The sequence below is a fragment of the Copadichromis virginalis genome, linkage group LG11 (assembly GCF_057382275.1).
Source record: "Copadichromis virginalis isolate Kocher_CV1m ecotype Utaka linkage group LG11, C_Virginalis_male_GT1.1, whole genome shotgun sequence".
NCBI lineage: Eukaryota > Metazoa > Chordata > Actinopteri > Cichliformes > Cichlidae > Copadichromis > Copadichromis virginalis.
In genome coordinates this window covers 23,918,410-23,941,800 of record NC_140628.1, presented here as the reverse complement: position 1 = coordinate 23,941,800, position 23,391 = coordinate 23,918,410, and the positions used below count along the sequence as shown (strand labels likewise).

At 40.9% G+C, this 23,391-nt stretch overlaps 1 protein-coding gene across 1 annotated transcript in view; it reads right to left on the bottom strand.

Annotated features, from left to right (window-relative positions):
* The window catches only part of kcnn3 (potassium intermediate/small conductance calcium-activated channel, subfamily N, member 3), a 62,967-nt gene that overhangs the window by 26,797 nt on the left and 12,779 nt on the right, over positions 1-23,391 (bottom strand). Inside the window, exons 3-5 of the mRNA XM_085473912.1 lie at positions 19,893-19,988; positions 3,103-3,399; positions 1,909-2,030 (exon numbers count right to left, since the gene is read on the bottom strand). Of these exons, the coding sequence (XP_085330038.1) occupies positions 1,909-2,030; positions 3,103-3,399; positions 19,893-19,988 (515 nt within the window). The remainder of the gene's footprint in view (positions 1-1,908; positions 2,031-3,102; positions 3,400-19,892; positions 19,989-23,391) is intronic.

Here is a 23,391-nt window from a genome sequence, read left to right as displayed (position 1 = left end):
AAATAATAATAATGAATAAAAACAAACAAACAATAACTGTCCCACTGGTCCTGTCTGCGAATGTGGGCGTCTAACCGAAAAAAATGTTTCCAGCAATTTTGTCTGACGCATAACACATAACTGCATCTTTTGCCTCCATCGTTCTTGCCCTACGCGCAACACTGTTACCATAGCAACCAAACCTGGTGCAGATCTGAAACAAAGTTTTTCTTTCAATAAACTATTCAGCAGAAATATAATAAGATGTAACCTTGCTTGCTAGCAACAGATATATTTGCTCTGAAGTCTCTCTATTCTCTAAGACTGAAAAGTCACGTCTTTGGACGCCGTTCGAAGCCATTTAGTTTTTTTTTTTTTTTTTCTTCATTAATTTGATTTGGAAAGAAGCAAAATGCCAGTTTCTGCCAGTTGGATACGGACCAACCGAGGACTCCCCAGCAGCCGGGCAGTGATGCATTTAATCAAGCCTATTAACCAGCTGACATTTTCCTACATTTCCTTGATTTATCTCCAAAAACATTTGAATACATCTCCTTTTGCTTTGCACTTGATGGCACATTACAAGCATTAAATAATCTGTAAAATTTAATTATCAATCTCTTAAATGTAACCGAACAACTGGATTTAGTGCTCTTTAATAACAACAGAGAAACAGATATGTTTGCAAGCCGTTTCATTTCTGAGCGTCTGTCTGCTGGATGCAACAGCGGTCGATAAATCACCAGTCTGTACTGCCATGTGTTTGCTGCTGTATTGAGTATGATATGGATTTCTCTTAATGTTTTTTTCATGTCATATATATATATATATATATATATATATATATATATATATACTTATATGGCATGAAAAACACATATTGTGAGATGTGAAATAGGAAAGAATGAAAATAAAGCTGTAACACACTGTACTGAGCTGCTATAAGCATACTTTTAGGTGTTAATTAATATCTTTGTTAACAACTATACATGTGTAAAACATCTGCAACTGGTGTATTAAATTACAGGAACTGTTTGACTGGCTTATCTAATCATAAAAACCAGTAAAAAACAAAAACCCCAGCTCTGTCCACTTTTCAGAGTCATTGCATCTGTAAAACCACAATTTTGTGTACATTTTTACATTAAATCAAAAAAATGCGATATAACATGTCAGTTGGTGATCTACCAGCCGCAGCTATGGTTTTAAATCAAAAAGAAAGACTTAAAAGCGACATCAGTCACATCTCTGTCATAATAAAAGTCAGTAAGCTTATTCAACGTGATATTTCCAAGGTCAGGACATTTGAGCTCAGAATGTCTTCGGGAATTTTAATACACATTTTTGATGTGGGTGCTTAAACATACCTGTGGGTTAGTTATTCTCGTGTAAATGTATGAATCTCTATGAGGATTTGGCACCGTGTTTGCTCATGTAATGTTTCATTACACTGTGGTGAGGAGAGCTATATTGTACTGTTATTGCTATCTCTTTTTTACTCTTGACAAATGATCAACTATTAAGTCCTTAATTAGGTCCTTAGTGTCTGACAAACTATGTTCGAGTGTCCCGTAACAATATCAGATTGTTTATTGCTTAGAAATGCCTTATTGGAGGGTCATTAATGTTAATGAATGTTTTCTTCAGACACTATTATATTGATTTTAAATTTTTATTTTTAGTCTGACAAGCAGACAAATGAAGTAACAAATCCATTGCCTGAACAACTGCTGAGAAAGCCTCATAAACTGAAGTCTAAAGAGGGATTATGTTGCACAGACGTCTCAGATTATAGATTCTGCCAGTTGAATTTAATTTCTGAGTTGAATTCCTCATCTGATCACAGTCCAACACTCACACTCATGTACGCTCATGTACACGCAATAAACACCAAATCACAATCGCAAACGGACCAGCTTTAGTGCTAACCTCTCACACACTCGTACGGTCCAGGCAGCAATGATCCACAGAGAGATGCTGAAGACCAGCAGCACCGTCCCAGGGCAGATCGTCATAAGGGTTTTCATTACAAACCGCGTGTTAAAATGGACCTAAAAGACATTTAGAGACACACACATACACACATTGCTTCACTTTTTTTCCCCAGGAGTTAATCTTGTGCTGCTCTGAATCCTTATCCTGCACACTGTTTCCCAAGCGGACTTGATGTTTTACTAATTAGTCCTCTGAGTAGCTTTTGATAGCAGCACTCAGAGAATCTCCACTATAATTGGAGTCGAGATCAGGGCTTGCCCTCTGACTCGGGTCAGGTTATACGGTGTCTTTGAGTAACTGGCCTGTGTCAGTGTACTTTTTTATCTCTGGCTCATTCATCAATAAGAGGCAGACAATCAACTTCTGGCAGATGGATCATTTGATGCTTGAGCCCTGGAAGGCTAAAGCAGCTGATAAATGAGTTGTCATTTACAGCTGCACTTCAGTGGCAGCTTCACCTTCCCTCCACGTTGATGCTGCCTGAGGGTCAGAAGAGAGCCGTCGCCGATACACGCGCCACCTGCTAAATTACTCGTCTAAAAAAATCTCCTCTATATCTCTCCCGCTGCACTTGCTCTCCTCCATCTAGTTTGCACGTTTGCAACATGCAACATCTCTACTTCCTGATCTTACAGCAATGTTTGTCGTATAAAGTCATTACAAATCTGGCATCAGCCATTTGTTGCACGACTTCAACATATTTCTGCACTCATACTGCAATTTCATTCTAGTTCTTTCTCTTCATGGCCCATTTGAGCTGTATGCAATAACTTGTTTCCATTTCACACTCTCATCTCATATTGTATTATGAAAGATCCACCACAGCTTAGATCTAAGTCTCTAAGCACAGTGACAACAAAAGGACAGGAAGGGGATTTGAAGCGGTAGATGAAAAGAAACAGCTGGACTAGAAGGACAGAAGGGGCAGGAAGAACTTCAGATAGTTAGAGCGAAAGAGGCCAAGGATAAAAGGCACAGGCTTAATTCAGAGGAGAGAACTCTTGACCTTAATACCTTTACAACTCCATCACCTGTTTCCAGCAAAACCTTTCACAAAAACTTTTCACATCCACACTTTTGAAGGCATACCGCTCAGAGAAACATCTACAAGATTAAAACTCTCCTGACCTTATTGAGGGCACCTATACTCCTGGAGGAAGCGTCGGTGAACAGTTTGCTGTGCAGAAGCATGACTCTGGCAATGAGGTAGAGGCGCAGGAACATGGGCACGCTCAGCACCATGTCCAGGTCAGCCTCGGCCTGCGAAGGCGCGTACGAGAAGGCCAGCCGTGCCCGCCACTGAAACTTAAAGTCCCCAGGCACCGGATGCACAGCAGAAACGAGCAGCTCCAGGGCGATTAGCAGAACCCTCTCCATCGTCATGGCGATTCGCCAGTCGTCTGCTCCGTTGTCGATGACAAACAGCTGCGGGGACAGGAAGGACATGTGGATAGTCAGTTGGGGAAAGGAGTTACGCTTCTTTTAATGTGTCGCTGAGAAAACTTTTCATCGTGATGCTCGGTTGGCACGGTCCTTTTCTCATCAGTACAGCTGACTAATCTGATGATTAAAGAACGCACCTGCAATTCAGAATAAATGTCTTCCCTGAGATGGAAAACACCATCCATTTAATCAGTAATCTATTCAGTCCCCACACAGTGCTTTGGCTCATTTTCATATAACCTGAAACTCTTCTCTTGCTAAAATTAAACCAAAGATGCTGATTCATCTGGAGCAGTGGCTCTTAAGCTAAACAGGTTTCTAATGATCAGAGAGACAATATTTAAAAAACAAGGGCAGTATGCTGTGATTTCAGCCGGTCTCATGGGCACATGCCAGCGATGACTCTGAAACCGGTGGGACACTGAGCCACTGCAGATGGGGCTCGGACGACCAGGGGAAAAATATGGAGCGAAACTAAGTTGAATGAATGTGATTTATTTGTTTATTTTTTGCAGGGAAAATAAATAAACAAGAGTCTGCAGATGGTACGGAGCGGACTTTTTTCATTAAAATTAAACTTGGATCCTTTTTTTTATTGTTAACTATTGGTAAAAAAAAATTAGAAAAATTGTGTTGTAGGGTGTGAACATTTTTCAGCTGTGTAAGTGGGCCAGAAAGTTTAAGTTTAATAAAGAAGGCCACTTTAATTGTGGTTTTCCCTCCTCGTACGTTGACGTTCGGGTTTGTAATTGCTGTGGTTATACTTGATATTGTCACCAAAGCCATCGTTATAAGGAAGTGGTAAGAGCAGGTTTCATTACGGGGGCCGTCCTCCAGACGGTGCTGACAAGAGCTAGGGGTTAGGGAGGAGGAGGTGGTGGGGTTGATGAGAGGAGAAGGCGGAGGAGGAAAGAGATGGATGAAGTGCAGAGGAAATGAAGAGATAAAGATAGGAATGAGGAAATATCAGGTCAGAAAGGGCACTGCAAAAAATCTCTTTGTTCTTTAGACACTTTTGACTTATTTGAGGATTATTTTTGTTAACGCAAAATAATATTTTTTTTTAAGAAAGCACCATTTTTGAAGCTCTGCATTTGGGATAAGTTGGAATTTTGCAGTGCACTGGCATACATTTTTCACCTCTCAAAACAAAATGCTAGGACTCAATTGTAAAATTTGTAAAGAGATTACTGCTGGGGGGAGAAAAGGTTAAGGAGCGAGAGAGAACCAGAAAGCAGAGACTAAAGAGAAAGGTCGGGGCATGGGGAGAGAAATGAGGAACTCCCCCGCTGGAAGTCAGCTGAGTTTACCAATTGATGTACTGCCTGGAGAAACAGCCAGTGCTAACAATTGCTCTTTACCACATGATTCATCTCAAGGGCTTTTAGCCCACACCAACATTTATTTAGGAAAACAAAACAAATACAACAAGAGGTCAAATGAAAGAGCAAGCGGCCATGACAGCTGTATGTGTGTCACAGCCACCTGGTCACTGTCGTGATGAAGCCGAACTGAAGCTTTCTCAACCACCTACATGCATGCACCTCCACATTAATCATCACCTTCGTCTAGCACGGTCGGTTGCATGTTGTTCTACTTCTATTACATGTATGCACACATGCTGACTACATGTGTACAGATACACACATATGTAGCCTGCGCACACACCTGAGCCATTTTGCAAGCTATCATTTGCACCAAGGGTCAAACGCTGGCTGTACTCTTTAATGGTCTCACACAGCCTATGTGTGCGTGCGCGTATTTGCGTGTGCGTGTGTGTGTGTGCGTGCACTGTACTTGTGTGTATCTGTGTATGCCTGGGCGAGTTGGTGAGAGAGTGTGCAGACCCAGCCTCGTCATGGTGACTGTTGCCAAGGCGACAACATCAAAGAGCAGCCAAGCTTAATTAGGATCCCCAGTGTGTGTGAGAGAGAGAGAGAGAGAGAGAGAGAGAGAGGGAGAGGGAGAGAGAGAGAGCCAAAAAGATGGAAGGGAGAGACGCGGCAAGAAGACGGAAAAAGGAGACACAAGAAAAGAGACTGAGGTGTGTACGACAGCGAGTGAAGAGGTACAGAGACGAAAGCACAGACAGGTTGTCTAGCACCCACCTTCCCCGCAATGGTTTTGGGTGTGAGTGACCCCTCAGATTTAGGTGACAAAAATCTGTTCACAGTGTCACATTATTGGGACTCACCAGCCATTTAGAGCAATAGACTTAATGTTTATGGCTCATGTTTGGGAGTTGTGTAATCATAGTTGTGTTTAAGTTTAGAATAAGTATCCGGTGTAAGTCATGAACTCCTGTGTGATAAAAACAGGTTTTCCGTGTTCACATGAGTGTTATCCATGCAGTAAAATGTATGTATATATTCATTCATACTCACACGTTTTGCCCACAAGCCACCTGTCATTCATTCTTTTCTCCCTCTGTATGAATTTGTGTTTCTTGGCGTCTTTCTGCCTCCATTTTTCTTTCACCATCCCTCACTCCTGTTCCCTTTCTCGCTGAATGACATTTCTCCAAATCAAAACGGAGGTGATCCAGTTTCTTGCCACAGGAGGAAATGAGCACCTCTCCCTTCCTCTCTTTCTCTCCCCCCCCCCTCGCCTTCCCCTTCTGCCCTGTCCTCCCGCACACTGCTGCTGCTGCTGTCGGTCTTTTCCTGGCTAAATCGCCATGAGGAAGGGATAAATAATTAAATTCCATTAGGAAAGTAATCTGTCAATTGGAATGAGTGAGTGCCACTGCCCCCACATGACCAAGACAGAGGGAAAGGATGAGGGAAGAGAGTGTGGGAAAAGTGTATGCATGTGTGCACAGCCATCAGGAGACAAAAAAGACAGGAAGAGAGTGAAAAAAAACCATAAAGCGCCTGGTAACAATGATGAGGATGAAGAGAAAATAGATAAATTTAAAGTCTGTGCCATTACAGGCTGAGGGCAAGGGGCAAAGAATATAATGGAAAGCAGACAGGACAGAAGGAGGTTAAAGGAAGAGGAAAAAAATAAGCCTGACAGCAAAAGACAACGGGGATAAAAAGGAAAAGGAGAAATGTGCAAAAATGACAGCACCAAAGATAGACTGAGATTTCTCCACAGGTGAAGGTGTGAGGTCTGACAGGACACTCTCCACCTAAAGCACTCCCTGCTCCAGCTGCTACGTCTGTAGCCCGCTGGTCAGTTTGTGACCTCTCCATCTTTTCTTCTCAGCCATCCAACCATGCCTCAACCATTTCTTGCTCCCCCCAGGCCATCGTACCTCTCTAATCGGGTTAAGTCCCCGATTGCAGATGTCTCTCATCACGGAACCAGATGCAGCACTGGTCAGACCCTACCAAGCGAGCAAGCAAGGACAATTTTGCACACTCGCATGCACACAAGCACGCATACGCGTGCACATGCACACATCCAGACGATCCTATAAAGTGCAGCAAAGACTGAAAAAAGAGACAGTTGCATGCAAATCAGCCTCAAGTCTCCATTTCCCATGGGAGTGAAAAAAGACTAAACCCCAGTCTGGGGCAGAGACAGTCCTAATCACTGAAGGAGATGATGATAGAGCGTACACTAAAAAGCATGCACACATACTCTTACACACAGTCACAGCTCTGGGGGGATGTCTGGGTCCTACAGCATGGAAATCCCTAGAACAGGCAGAAAATAGATTCACACACCCTGATATACGTGAATATTCAGAGAGGATAACACACTTTCCCTGACTGTGATTGCAGCTCTGAGGGAACACCCCTGTGGCTGTTTCTATGAAAGAGGAAACGAAGGGGAGAGGGTTCACCAAAGTGAAAAGGAAGTGTTGGAAAGTGCGAGAGATGAGGAAAGGTATGTGTGCATGTGTGATGCTGCCTCGTTTGCCACCAGTCTAAAAACAGTAAGTGGGAGAGAGTGAGGAGAGGTTTCCAGCAGCGTTGTCTGGAGACCAGGAATTTCCTCAGCGCGAATACACGAAAGACAAACTGAGATGTGAGCAATGGCCAGAGGCTTCAAATCCCATGTGATAAATTAACAATTCCTAGAAGTAAATGGTCAAAATGCTTCCTGCGTGTTACGAGTCTAAAGTGGATGCTATAGTTTACCTCTTGGTTGTAGTTTCAAGGGCAAATGTACATTGTGCCAAAAATGAGAGCAAGACATCATAAAATAACCGTCCCACTATTAGACATCTTATGGCTGCACTTCACTTTAAATAACAGGACACAGCCTTTTTGGAGGGCTGCTGCTCACTTTATTACCCTAATGCCATCCTGCCTGCATTTGAGTAGCTGTGAGTGCCAAGCTCGTGTCTTCTTGATCAATGGACTGCTTCTAAAATTCTCCAAAAGTAACTGAATAGTACAGCTCTGTAATGCTTAAAGTGCACTAATGGACTGGAGAAACATCCCTTTCTCACACACTCTCTTAGCGTTTCTATTTGATTAATTTCAACAACAATTCAATTTTTGCCTTTCACGTCTGGATTTCTTTCAAGTTTATGAGCTAAAAAAATGATGCATGTGTGTGTGTGTGTGCGTGTGCGTGTGTGTGTGTTTGTGAAGAACAGAGGCGACTCGTGAGTTATCAGAGTGAATTACATAACAGAACTTCAAATACATGGAAGTCTCTGGACGCCACATCAAACACAGCTGAGATAAGGTGAAACTTTCTGAAATATTCTTTTTCTAAGCAAACATTTAGCCTTTGAAATCATCTATCATTATCTTTCGAATCAGCCAAAGGATGCTTGCAAACTTTGGTTTTAAAAATTCATCACTGGCTAGACTAATGCCACTGTACATAAATCTCCAGTAATGCTCCATTATTTCTATCCATACTCATGCATCTATTAAATTTATACTAAAGGTGTGTGGTGATGCTGACGCTCAATAACCACAACACTGGGATAAAAATCTTCTATAGTCTGTTTACTGACTTTATCTGGTTACAGTTAAACAAAAGCAAGTTCAACCTCAATCATCAAAAATAGAAATCATTCATTAAAGAAACGTATTGTCAAGGATGACAAATTAACTATGGTTAGATTATTGGACAGTGTTGATTTTCATGCTGAAGGCCAAAGAGGCCAAACCCTGGTTGTTTTGCGTTTTTGATACACTTCACTCTTCAGTAATCAGACAGGTGTTTCAGATAGCAAGCACAATAAACGGAGCTTTCTGTTATGCGTGCAAGAAAATGACGAAATGATTCTTCTTTTGGCTGCTTCCTGTGGGTGTCACCACAGCGGATCATCTGCCTCCATCTCACCTATTCCAAGCATCCTCCTCTGTCACACCAACCCCTTTTCACCTCCTCTGAGAGTTTCCTCTTTTCCTCCTGCCTCGCAGCTCCATCTTTAACACCCTTTGTCCAATACATCCACGATCCTTCCTGTCCATGTCCAAACCAGCTCAGCCTTTTGTCTCCAAGCTCCAGCCTGAGCTGTCCCTCTGATATGCTCTTTTCTAATCCTGTACTCACAGGATAATAACTGACATGATAATGCACATTATCTGTACACTATCCTGTCAAATATTACTTCCAGCACATGACTGCACAATGTTGATTGTTATTATAAAATAACGACAACATCAGCACCTAGATTGATTCTCTCTAACCCCCACTTCTAAGTTCTGCAACTACCACTGGTCACAAAATCAAGTTGGAAAATAACAGCAACTGCCAAAAAGCAGATGTTAGAACAACTGGAGAAACTCTGGAAACTCTACGAAGGCAAAAGGGAAGAAGGGACCTACGTGAACAGATAAAGAAAGAAAAGATGGAGAGTGTCAGAACTGGAAAGTAAGTTTTCCTTTGATGGGCATTCGCTCAGTGGAGAGTGCTCTGGTAATTGAGTTGGTTCAAATAGTGACATTCATTTGGGAATATTTCTCCGCGATCAGTAGGTAACAAAATCTTTCTACTCATTAGCCAAATAGAGCAGGTGTTTTAAAACAGAATGTGGACCTTTAAGCAAGTGCAAGAGGCAGGGGTGCACAGGAAGGTGTCGACTGCCACTTAAAATTCTCCTTGAAACCCAGGAATTAATTTGAATACTACCCAATTTTGCTGAATTTATCATTCATCCTTATGCCTGCTTACTTTTTAACAATATCAAGTTCCCAAACATAAACTGTGAACTCGGAAGCAACTTGGAACTTTTGACAACACACAGTCTTCAGAAACTGGCGACTAATACGAGTCAATATACGAGTCGATATTATGAACAGTGTCGGCTGTAAGAAGTCACCATAATACCTTTGCATTTTTCAGTAATGCAGTAATTTAACGAGTTACCGTACTAAATTCAGTAAACACATTAAAGTCAGAATTATGTTGTTACTTTTGTTATAAAAGATCCTCAGTTATCTGCGTGACGGGTGGATATATGAACCCTGCCCCCCATTACTTTTAGTTTTATTGCAAGTAAAGACAAGTGCGCGATGGTAAAGTGCAAACTGGACAGAAACAACACCGCTTTGGCTCTTTGCAAACATCTGCACGGGCAGCATGCTGACATAAAGTGGTGAAGAACCATGTTAAATCTGAGTGTATACTGACCCCCAGGCCAGCAGCCAGAGCTTGATCTTCAATGGGTAACAAAGGCAGTGATGAGCTGTCAGATTGCAGCTTTGTAGACCTCATTTCTATCTATTCGTGCTTCTAAAGTAGAATCACAGTGCAAATCATATTCAGTCTTTTTGGGTTGGTTTTCAACTGCTTTGTGTTCAGATGGATGCACTTAAAGACAGACCGTGTGTCCTGATTAGGATTGGGATTCCTGTGGTGGTTGTGTGAAAATGCATTTGAATTCCTGTTAAAGAGTAATGAGGAAGTAACGTAACAAATTGACTAACAATTTACTTTCTCTGGTGAGGGATTAAGTCATGTACTGCATTCATTTTTTATAAAAGTAACAAGTAATGTGTAATACATCACTTTTCTTGGAGTAATGACAGCAACGCTGGTTATGATAGCACATGCTTATGTAGCCACTGACTGGGATCACATCAATTCAGGCAAATAAACAGACCTCACACAGATTCATTTGGAACCAAAATGACAGAAATACAACAACATATATGATTGTTTATTTGAACTAAACAATCTTATATGTTCCTCCTCCCCGTAATTGAAGCACACATGTACAGTAAGTGTTGCTCAAAATACAAAAAGAAAACAATATTCAACATTTGGACACCACGGCCCCAGCTGCAGGCCCAAGGCTGGAGCCCACCAAAACAACTCCCTGATAACGACTGTGTGATGACTATTCTTCCCGCCCCATGAAGGACACCTGGATTGGCTGGAGGACTGTTTACTTAGCCTGATAGGCCGAAGGACACTGTCTCAGCTAAACTATGGACACGCACACACACACACTTACACTGATAAGCACTCACTCATCCCCCTCCCTTTCCAACGCCTTCGATGCTTGTGCCCTACCGGGGATGATAGCAGTCAACTGGACCAGCACAGATGCTGCAGGACCGGATGCGCTGTCTACGCCGGCTCTCTCTTACCCTTTACCCGCCCCTGTTGCTTGTCTCGTGTTTCTATGGTGTATTGATAGTCATGTGCTTTTTGTGCTGAGGTGTTTTTTCTTTTATCAAACTGTTCTCCCACTAGGAGCTCAGTCTGAGTGGAGTTTTTTTTCTCCTCCTCTTACCTCATGTAGTGTATTTTCGTTGTTTTTTTCCTATCAGCCTACCTTCTGACATGTCTGCCCAATGTGATGTTTGTGTAAAGTTGGTCAGAAGGTTCCTTTGTGAGTGCGCATGCGCCATTAGCGTGCTGCCTGCTGTAACCCCTAATTTCCCTCGGGATGAATAAAGTATTCTGATTCTGATTCTGATTCTTGTGCTCTGATGCAAATCATACAGTGGAGTTGGAAATATCAGGCAAGAGGTACCAATGAGCACCTGAAAGAGCACTTGAGAAGTGTAGATTTTTGCAGAGACATTATCAGAACAAGAAGAGACTTTATTATTTCTCACTGAGGAAAATAAGGAGAAAACTGTACAGATTTGCACGTTTTTCGAGGATCATATCAACATTTCAGCAATTTGTAGGTTTTTGTGACATAAGGACTCAGATTAATGCAGCATCGTGGATAAAAAAAAAATATAGGGTAAAAACACAGCCTTATTTATCCCGTATTATTTTATCAATGAAGGCAGTTTCTTCTATAAGTCTATAATTAGTAAAAGCTTAATATAATTTACTAATGTTAAAGATTAAACCAGCATCTGTCAGGAATTTTAAATAAATAAAACAGAATGTAGACATTCAAATACAGTTCGCACGCTCTAATACTGAAGGTCTCAAACCCATCTGTGCTGCAAAAACAATTCACGAATTAGCTTTAGAAATCTTCTAAAATTAATAATTCAAAGAAGACTAAGATGCTTCTTTGTTTATTTTTAAAGGTTTAAAAGGGGATTTCTGAGGTGCACAAGCTCAATAAAGTGTGTAATAACAACCGAGAAAACACAAGACAGAAGGTTTTTGTGAAAACCAACAGCAATCTGGGAAATAATTCTGGAACGTTATTGGGACATTTGGGTATTTTAGCAGTTTGGCAGTTTTGGTGAACAGGCCAATTTGTACTCCAATGACTGCATCTAAACATACAGTGAAGTAATGAAAATCAAAGTTACAACAGGAGCATCTTGTGAAAGTTTGTATTTGTCTTTTTTGGAGGGGGACGGTATTGTAGCATTCCAGTTTGCTGAATTAAAAATAAAAGAAGCAAACCCAGGAATGTCAGCGGGGCTCAGCTGACAGAGCACAAAATGTTCTGACAAATCAAACATTTCTCATGTCAGCTCCTTGTCTCTTTTCACTGTCACTTTTCACTGTGAAGCCAAAAGTGACAACACGCACACACACAAACACTTCTGCTTCACTTAACACTGAATCTTGAACTCCTACTTACCCCTATTTTATTTCTGCCGGCACCCAGATGCCAACCAGTGCTCCAGCTGAACGAAACACTGAAATAACGAATCAATTAGCTAAGCAGGCAACTTAAGTCATTCAGTCTTCTTCTTCCTGTTACTCCCTTTAGGGGCCGACACAGCAGCTCATCTGCCTCCTTCTCCATCTCCATCCCTACATTCTCCGTCACACCACCCTCTGTGTGCCCTCCCTCACTACATCCATAAACCTCCTCTGTTGTCTTCATCTTTTCCTCCTGCCTGAAAACTCCATCTTCAGCATTCTTTTTCCAGTATATCCACTGCCCCTCCTCTACACGTGTCCATCTCAGCCTCGGCTCTCTAACTATCCCATCAAACTCGACCTGAGCACTGACATACCCATTTCTAATCTTGTCCGTTCTGGTTACTCCCAGTGTAAATCTGAGCCTCCTGAGTTACTGTTACTCATTTCCCCCCAGTTTCAATATACATTCATGCAAAAAAGAAAGTTTTCGCAGGATTCTGTGCAGCGCTGTGAAAACTGAGCGCACCTCATAAATCAGTAGCTTGTAGAACCACCTTTAGCAAAATAACTTGATGTAATCATTTTCTGTACGACTCTATCGGTCTCTCACATTGATGTGGAGGAGTTTTGGCCCACTCTTCTTTACAATATTGCTTCAGTTCATTGAAGTTTGGAGGCATTTGTTTATGCGCAGCACTTTTAAGGTCACGCCGCAGCATTTCGGTTGGGTTAAGGCCTGAACTTTGGCTGGACCACTGCAGCAGCAGGACTGCATATGGCCTTTCTTTTTTCACGTAGCTGTAATTTTTTGACTGTAACTTTGAGTTTGTTGTGACAATAAACTCCTCTTTTTGTTGTTGGAGAGAATTAACCAATCTCAATGAACAGATCATTTTTTCAAACAAATCACTAACAGATTTTAGTGAAATTACCAATTTTTGGAAGCAAATGTCACATGATTAGAATTACAGTATGCAGTGGTTGCAACCATAGAGTATGCCCATGATTAAGTAATAAGACTTTGGCGAAGGTTTTCTGAGGTTTAAAGCAATGTACAAGCAAAAAAAACAAAAAAAGACAAATTGGTAGCGCTTTTATTTATTGTCTAACTATTAGCCCTATTAAGGTATAAGCAAGTGCTTATTTCATCATTTATTTAGCATCAGTCCTCCTTAGTATTTACAGTTATATTATTACTAGCAGTTATAGGTGTACAGGGTGCAACAGTAAAAGATGGATAAACATATCAAAAGTTACTAATAATAATACTAAGGAGGAGTAATGATATGAGGTGCTTGCTAATAGCTTACTAATGCTTAATAGTGTGACATTATAAAGTGCTACTGACAAATGATTATGGTCTAAAATTATATATACAGTCGTCACAATCAGTTTGAGCTCCGCAGAGCTGTATTTCGAAGTAGAGGATATTTATAACAAAAATCACCACTTAATCAAAACAGACTCAAGTACTGAGGTGATCCTGGTCTCTATTAAACCACCCATTATATTTGGCTGACAATGTGGCCTTGCTTCATTTTATTAATTATCACTTTTCGCCAACAAGATTATTACTGTCAGAGCTATTTTTTTTTCCCCTTTGATGGCTGCGAATAAGGGGAAATATTTGTAATCTGTGATGATTACCGATGAGCTGCACTGCAGTCAAGATGGATTGTTTTTCCTTGTTTCATGCTGAGCACAATTACTTTGGGCTGTCCCCTGACAGATTAGACAAGACAGAAAGAGGAGGAAGACGAGAGAAACTTCCAAAAGAGGAAGGCAGGGAGGAAAGATGCAGCGAAACACACTGTGAAAAGGGGGCAAGATAAAAGAAGAAGATAAATGTGGATGAGTGTTAAAGTACAGCAGGAGAAGGGTGAATAGGTGAGAAGCTGAATGCTGTGTAACAAGGGAGGAGAGCTGTCTGGGAGAAGGAGGATATGTAACTTAACAACAAAATTGGATTGAGGCTCAGTAGAGAAGGGGGGAGATAGATCTAATGTGATAATGACGGAAAAGCAGGAGGAAGGAAGAAAGAAAGGCAAAGAGAAACATCTTAATGGTGGTAAACAGAAATGCAGAATAAAGACTTACACAGGAACAAATGAACAGAGAGCAGTAAAAGAAAGTGAGGGGGATGAATGTGGAATAATAACCACCAGTTAAACCCAAAACAGTTTCCTGCTCTCAAGTGACTCTGCAGCTACTCTGAACACTGATCAGCCATAACAGTAAACCACTGATGAATGACACTTATCACTTTGTTATGTTCCTTGGATGGTGGCATTCATCTGGATGTTACTTTGAAGTGTACCTAAACATTAGCACAAGCGCACACTCGGTGGTTTCTAAATACACCTCACCACACCCCAAAAATTACTAAAGAAGAGCCCGAGGTGTTGTCCAGTAGCTCCAGTCTGGGAGATGAGCAGGACCAAGCCCGATCAATGAATGCCCCACCCTGCAACCCACAGGACCCAAAGGATGTGCTGCCAACATCCCAGTGCCAGATATCACAGTACACCCTGAGTGGTCCTGTGCCAGTCCTCTGATGGGCTGCAGCTGTTTTGGCAGTTTTAATGTTGCTGGTTATTGTGTGCATGAATGAGTCTGTGTGTGTGTGTGTGTGTGTGTGTGTACGTGTGTGTACTTGTAATATCCTGTTACATGCTGGACAAAATGCACCGGCAGAGTGTGTCATAATCTGAAAATGAGATCTTTATTGAACAATACCTTTCATTTTGCACAGCATTACTTCTCGTGTGTGTGTGTGTGTGTGTGTGTGTGTTTGAACCATCCAACAATAAAAGGCAGAGGCACACAGGCACACTTTATGTTGACATGCATCTAAGCAAACAGGCAGCCTTGAGCAGCCAGCATAACTAGCATGCATTTAGTGGATGCATCTCAACATTTAAGCACATTTGTATGCATACAAAAAAAACTACAAGAAAATAAACTGCTACCTCTCACTCTAATGACACACTTTATATTCTAATTCCTGTTTTAATTACATTTTGTTTTGAAAAAACAAAACAAAGACATATTTAGGAGTAAACCCCACAAATAAAACCCATGCAAATTTACAAGAAAGAACTAAAAATTTATGAGAGAACACTTGAAAAGTTTTACATCTTAGAAAAGTCCTGCAAGTTTACAGAAAAAAAAAATCACAAATTTATGGGAAAAAGATCCATTCAATGGCACTGACTCATCTACTGTGAAAATGTTCAGTTTAACAGTGGAAATAAACTTGTTTACAGTCTCATATAAAAGCCGTTTTGCCCTCTGAAGCTAACTTCACCATTTGTGATGAGTGTACAAAGAAACTTTTATCCAAGTCACCCATAATCAAGGGCCTCATTTTCTACATTAACGAAAAGCACACTGAAGAGAGAGCTGCTCAGTATCTCAAGCAGGTACACACATCTAAGCCTATTTTTCTAGAAAAAAAGATCAACATCACATTTAGCATTGTAGTGAATTATAGTACACCTTGCTAAATAGGCAAGTAAGCCAGTGATCGGATTAGCTGATAATTCCCCAGCTGTCGTACAAACTGGCCAGTTGTGGTTTTAAAACACATTAAAAAATGAATTGACGGCCACAATACCAAATTACAGGACTGTATTTGAGTTGTTTGCTAGTATATAATGAGCGAGCTGGTTTTTTTAGGTCTATCTGCCTCTGCTTAGATGCAACAAAAGCAGCAGTGAAATAAAGATTTTGTTACTGGTCATCAGTGCCTGGTAAGCACAACACTTCTCAGCCGTCTCAACCTTTGCAGTGGTTCGTCTCTTTCTGGGCATCAGGATTTCAAAAATGATTATTAAAATGAGTTAAGTAGCTAAAGATATATTTGCACACAGGTTATAACTATGGAACTAAAATAAAAAGTGTTATTTTATTGCATGTGAGTGCTCTGAATGAGTACTCAATTCACTTTTATTTTTATAATTTTATCATTTATAAGATTATTATATATTGGTACAGGTGCAGTCTCCACTGTGTTTGTGTAGGTTGAAACAGTTCACTTTGTAAATAAAGTTTACCTGTAGAGAGGTTTGTGTTATAAATTTTTCTTTTGTGTTGTGAAGAAATATGTCAATTCCAACATGTACTTTTCGAAAAACAGCTGCGCTTTGAGGCCTCAAGTACACGTGCCGTTCTATAGTTTGTTTATGTGACTGATATAATTATAAATATCTGCTGTATAGTTATGTGGCAGCATTACATCAAGTGGAGTGTAAATAATGTAGCAGCAGCTGTCAGCACTTGTTCTCTATAAGTTCACTTTGTAGCAAACGCAGGATGAGTGACTGAGTCGATGGAGAAGTGGAAAGACAAAACACACCCTAAGGTTCAAAACGGTAGTCAGCATCAGTCATTGTAACATTTCTAAACAGGAGATACACACAATCAATATTTAATCATCCTTAATTTTTTGTGGCTGCTCTAGTTCGCGAGGCACCAGGAGCAGGCAGACACGTCATGAGCTCTACATGATATAATGCTGAGAAAGGCTCTGTTCCAGGAAGTATTATTACTTCTAGACCAGAAAAACCTGGAATTTAAGGCTTTCACGTCGACATTTGTTTATTTAAAGTTTAACTATGCTTTAGTTGTGTTTCTATATGCAGCGTTTCTGGTCAAACATTTGAGGAAAAGTTACGATTATTTCAGGTTTCCTCAACTTTGGTTTGACTCTTAATGGAATGTTTTAGAAAATCTGATCACAAAAATATGTATTACCCCTAGTTGGTGTGCGGTTGCTAGAGGTTGCTCGCTGTTGCTGGGAGAAATTGATTGTGAAGATGATGCTGCATTAAAAACCTCCTTGCATTTGCTTTGGTTTAAGGTAGACTGCCATTATCGGCTGTAGTTTGCATGGAAGACGTTGACGCTGCAAACACTTGCCAACTAACCAGCTAGCAATACTGAAACGTAAGAAATCTGATAGCGCTGGTTTAGCTCACTTGTAAGTCACCCATATGGCATAAGGCTAATGCAGAAGCCATTTACTTACTGGATACAAAGACAATTCATCTTCAAATTAAAAATTGTGCCTTACTGCTGAAACCAACATGTTTGAAAAGGGGCAGCTTTTACTTTTACTTTCTCTGTTTCCAGTTTGCATCAGTTTCACAATTAGTAAAATGTGTAGTTTGCAAGTGTTTGCACAGAAAGTGTGCTAACTACTGTTAGCGAATCATTTGCAGACAAGTTGATATCTTCCATACAAACTATGGGCAACTGCATCAGTCTCCTAGCAACCAAAGCAATTGCATGCAGGTTTACAGTACACCACCATATACACATCTTTGCGACCAGTTTCACTTAGCAACGGGGATTGGGGGAGGCTGTATTACAGGTGGCTGGGTCCTAGCAACCAATTTCATCGTGATTCCCAGCAACCTTCAGCAACTACTGGTTGACAGGAACTCGGCAACCAGGTCTCTAGGCTTAGCAATTCTTGTAAGTACAGTGTTACCACTGTTAGTATTAGAAACAACATCCAAAGGAAGAAAGAACAAATATATAAACGTCTGTCAGCTTACATAATGTGTGTAAATGATCACCATTCTAATTCACCCATGAAAAGTGATTGTAGGTAAACCCCAACATTACCACCCCCATCCATCTGGCATTCCCACCCAAGTATACCTTGAAGGTATTTTCCCCAAACTCCTAACTTCATTTAATCAAAAGGAATTATTCCTGAAGTAGATTAACAGAACACCCTTTTATCTCTCTCTGTTGGCCTGACAGTAGCCGCTCTCAATCTCCTGTTCTTCTGTCAGTATTAACGTTCCTGTCACGTGTGGAAGCCACAGCATGTGTGGGTGGATGACTGACTCTGTATGTGAATGAGACAACACATTTGTGAGCAGAAACGAAGGGTCTTTTATCAATGAACGCTAAACCGCATCTACGTTTATTCACTCGCACCACTTCCGCGCACTGTTCTGGCTTCTTAATACTGTCCAAGACTAATTACCAGCCTATCAGTGCCTGTGTACGACAGTGAATAAAAAATCACCGAGCAGTTATCGATCTGCGAACGGAGAGCCTGAACCTCAGAGCAGAACTTTAATAGACATTTCCAGCAACAGCCAAGCTGTGATGTAATAAAAAAAATCACAGCATTAAACCAGCACATCGTTAGATGGATGAGTGTGGCTCCGTGGTTTCGTTGGTGGGTGTAATAGCTGGTGTGGGGGTATTCATTGGGTCTGATTCCCGCAAGGCTCCCATAAATAGTCAATGCACATCGATTGCAAATGGCTTCGGATGAAATCCCCGGCTAAATGACTTTGCTACCATTGTATTAGTAAAATGACAAAACAGCAAAACAGATATCATGAAGCATGAAAGCCTTTCTGATTGATCATTTCAAACTTACAAGGGGTTGTAAGGCTGTGTTTGTGTGACTCGTGTGTGAGTGTTTGCATATTTATTTGTGTTTTTTGTGCAGCTATTGAATGACAGGGCTGTAATTGGCTGAATATGTATTTAACATTCAGTGTGTATGTACTTCACGCAAAGACTGTTTTGTTGATCCCACAAAGACTGTCATTAATGCCATTAATTGGCTGGATTCGACACACATCTGGGTCCCTCTGTCTCAGAGGGCTAAGGGATGATAACATAATGTGTACAATTTGGACAGAGCACAGATGAGGCTCACAAGAAAACACTCCTAAAGAGAAACACAATAAACATAGCTGCCGTTTCAGGAACTTCCCAGATTCTAAAATGTAGAAATTTAGAAAAAGAAAAAAAAATGCCTGAACTTTAAACTAGACACCCGTGCATGGGCTCATCATATGCTATTGGCGTCACAGAGGATTCAACCCCTGGTCTCCAAACTGACAGCTCTCTGCCTAACCCACTGCATCACATCTTATTTCCATCCTTGGATTTCTTAGGTTTTTATAACATCTTACACAAGTCACTCCGTCTGTCCTGAAGAGACCTCAGACTGTATGTAAAAGACATATCTGAGTGAGAACTGAGGATGCTCCAGACTGACTACTTTACTCTAAATTGGACCATAAATTACAAAATAAGACTTGACGCCACTCATTAGAACGTGTTTACTGAGGCTGTAAATAAAGAAAGGAGTTTTGTTTTGTTGTATGTTGCAATAAAAATCAGGCTTCTTTTTGTGACCTGAGGGGTTGCCCCCGGCCGGCCAGTAGAAAAAAGTGCAGGTTTAAGGGGTACAAACCTTCATTTGTCAGACTCCCTTTGTTGACCAAAGGCTGGCATTATGAGCTAAATTTTCTAAAGCCCGGAAGCAAAGCCCAGGGGAGGTGCAGACGTCTGGTTCCCTCTTAATTTGAATCACAATATGCAGAAAGGTTATCATGGATTTTCTTTGTCCAGTAGTGCAAAAGAGATATTGCCTACCCAGAGATTTAATAGCAACTTGTTGTATTACAGTCTGCTATGTGTGTGTGATTTTTTTTAATTTTAACTTCATCTTTTTGTCTGGATCAGTAAAGCGAGACACAACACATGCACATATGTTTTACCTGAACCTCCCGCGCGTGGTAAGCAATGATGAGCCCCAGCAGGATGACAGTGGACAGGCTGATCAGACACTTCAGGGCCAGAGAGTACATGGAGCTCTGTAGAGAGAAAATTGAAACACTTATCATTGGAGACACGACATTAGAGCACAAATGTAATATGCACAGATTGACTTTGCCATGACGGTTGGTTTAATATTCAGAGTACAATGACGGACGACAACACACGCTAACAGCCCCTCGGGAGCGCCGGGACATTTCTCCGTGGCCTGAGGGTCATTCTGACCTGCCACGAACAGTCATCTTGACTAGTAATACGTAGCATGCAGGAACGACCTCGCACTGACCTCTGCTAAAGCACACACAGACTGGCACGCACACACATGCACACACAATTAGCCTTATATTATTACATAGCCTTATATTATTATACTTATATTATTACTTATACTGCTTATATTATTATAGTGAGCGATGTGCATATTTGGATGCAGTTTTTTGAGACTGAAATGTTTAATGGTTGAATAGGAAGAAAATTATTTAACATTTAAACTAACTATGGATGTTGATCTTCATAAAAAGTAAGGGGTAGTTATAACACGTACAAGGCTGTGTGAGTATGTGCTACTGCTATTGTGATTTTTAATAGTGCAGAGTGCATCCATAGGCATGGGATATTTTGAAAACTAAACATGCTTTTCAGTCACAAAACTAGTTTGGTACCTGCTACAACAAAAGATGCCATCAAAATTTAGTTTTGCATGAACAAGGTGAACTTTTGCATGAACAAGGTTATAGCTCCCCTCTGATTAAGAGGGGAGCTATGACTATTTCCAACTCTGTATGTTTTTATGTTTGGCAGCATGATTCACAGTTCAAAGTAATACGTATTAATCTGATGCTGGGCTGTGGTGCCGTCTCTTGGTTCATCTATTGTCTGAAACAATGGATGTTTGTCGCTTGTTTGTCTTCACGTGCGTGACATGCCACTCTTAAGCCATACGGTGTAATATGATGTCGGCCTACCCTTTGAAGCTACAACAGCTTAAACTCTTCTGGAAAGAGTTTCCACAAGGTTTATGGGTGTGTTTGTAGGAATTTTTGACCATTCTACTGTGAGGTCAGACACTGATGGGTTCACAGTTTCCGCTCTACTTCATCCCAAAGGTGTTTTATCAGGTTGAGGTTAGGACTATGCAGGCCAATGAGGTTCTTCCACACCAAAGTCGCTCACCCATGTCTTCATGGACCTTGCTTAGTGCACTGGTGCTCAATCATGTTGGAACAAGAAGGGGTCATCCCCAAATTCCTGCAATGTTAGGAGCATGAAATTGTCCAAAATGTCTTGGTATGCTGACGTATTAAGAGTTTGTATTACTGGAACTAAGTGAAAGGAACTCTTCATACACTAAGCCCAAACCCTGAAAAACAGCCCCACACCATAATTCCCCTCCACAACACTTAGCACAGTGCAGTCAAAAAAGTGTTTAAGCACTTCAACGTGTTAATTCAAAGTTAGCATCAGAAACGGGGAGAATTTCCACAGCAAATCTTACTAATGAAGTGGCCGGTGAGTTTATATATACACTCAGACCCACTTCATACTGGGTTGGACCTCTTTTGCCTTCAGAACTGCCTTAATTCTTCACGGCATAGACCCAGCAAGGTGCTGGAAACACATTTTGCTCCATATTACAATGATAACATCACACATGCACATTCACAATGTGGATCTCCTGTTCTACCACATCCCAAAGGGGCTCTATTGGATTGAAATCTGTTCACTGTGGAGTTCATTTGAGTACATTGAACTCCTTTCTGTGTTCCAGAAACCGGTATTTCTAATGATTTGCGCTTTTTGACATGGTGCATTATCCTCCTGGAAGAAGCCCTCTGAAGATGGGTACACTGTGGTCATAAAGGGATGGACATGGTCAGCAGCAATACCAGCAGCCTGAGCCACTGATGCAAGGCAGGATGGATCCATACAGTTATGCTGTTTGTGACAATCGAATGACCTACCATCCAAATGTCAAAGCAGAAATCAAAACTCATCAGACCAGGCTATGTTTTTCTTCTATTGTCCAAACTGCTGCTAACTGGCTGTTTTCTTTTTCAAACCATTCTCTGTAAACCCTACAGATGTATGTAGGAAAATCCCAAAAGATCAGCAGTTTTTCAAATACTGTGTGATAAAAACAATCGTGCCACTCAAAGTCACATCAATTTCTTTTCTTCCCCACGATGTTCAGTTTAAACCTCAGCCTGTCTTTTATGAGTACATGTCTACATGCTTAAATGCATTTAGCTGCAGCCACATGATTGGCTGATATTTATGTTAATGAGCAGTTGAACAGGTGTGCATGCATACATACAAAACAAAAAATAAGAAAAACATCTCATCCATGTCCATGGACCTTGGTTTGTGCACTGGTGCACAGTCATGTTGGAACAGCAAGAACAGCCATCACCAAACTGCTCCCACAAAGTTAAGAGCATGAAATTGTCCAAAATGTCTTGTTATGCTGAAGCATTAAGAGTTTGGTTCACTGGAACCAAGTGAAAGAACCTCTTCTGTAACTAAGCCCAAATCCTGATCCTTGAAAAATGTTTTATATTAGCTGTGTGTTTGATTTTACACTGATTTTATTTCCACTCAGTTCAGTCTGCTTCACCTAAAACAACAGTCTTAAAAAAAACTTGAATGTCCAGACTCAGTCACTAGGCTGGTTTCACAGATGTCCCACTCACTCACTCCTCTCTCACTCCTTTGCTAAAATAGCATCAGCACTGTTGTTGCAATTTCTCAGCAAAGACAAAACAAAAGCCAGTTTCAAAGAACAGAAGTTGAATGGTTGCTTTTCGCCTATCAATATCTTTCTGCAGTCGAGCGTTAACTCCTTGTCTGGTTTCACAGGGCTTATAATCAACGCCCAGTATCTTCCAATCAATACGACTCATAGCACTTATTTGGCTTCTCTAACCCCCTCACCTTTCACACTGCGAGAGCAGCAACACTTACGTGTGCTATCATACGCATGTTTGCACACAGGTACACAACACATTTGTACATTTGGTCAGAATACACTGGGCTACACACATCTGAGCTACACAAAGAGATTCAAAGGGGAAAGTGCATTCGATTAATTTGTTAGCTGCTCTCCGGAGAGTCTGGTCGTCCATTGGAGAATACATCTATACTGATAATGACGTATCTGGTTGTGTTAATATAACGTAAATACAGGAATGAATCAGTGGATGAATGTGAGAAAGAAAGATTTCAGTGTACATTTGCTAACAGTATTAAATGCAGATCCACAGACTTACTAAACCTATAAAAACTTCATAAGCTTCAGATCAAACTACACTGCTTTCACGCTTCCTTTTCATCCGTCACCAGTTAAACAAGTTTTAAGTGTATGACCTTTTATCAGAAATTGCATTTGTTTCATAGCAGTACACTGGATGGGTTTAAGGAATTCATTACATTTTCATTCATTGC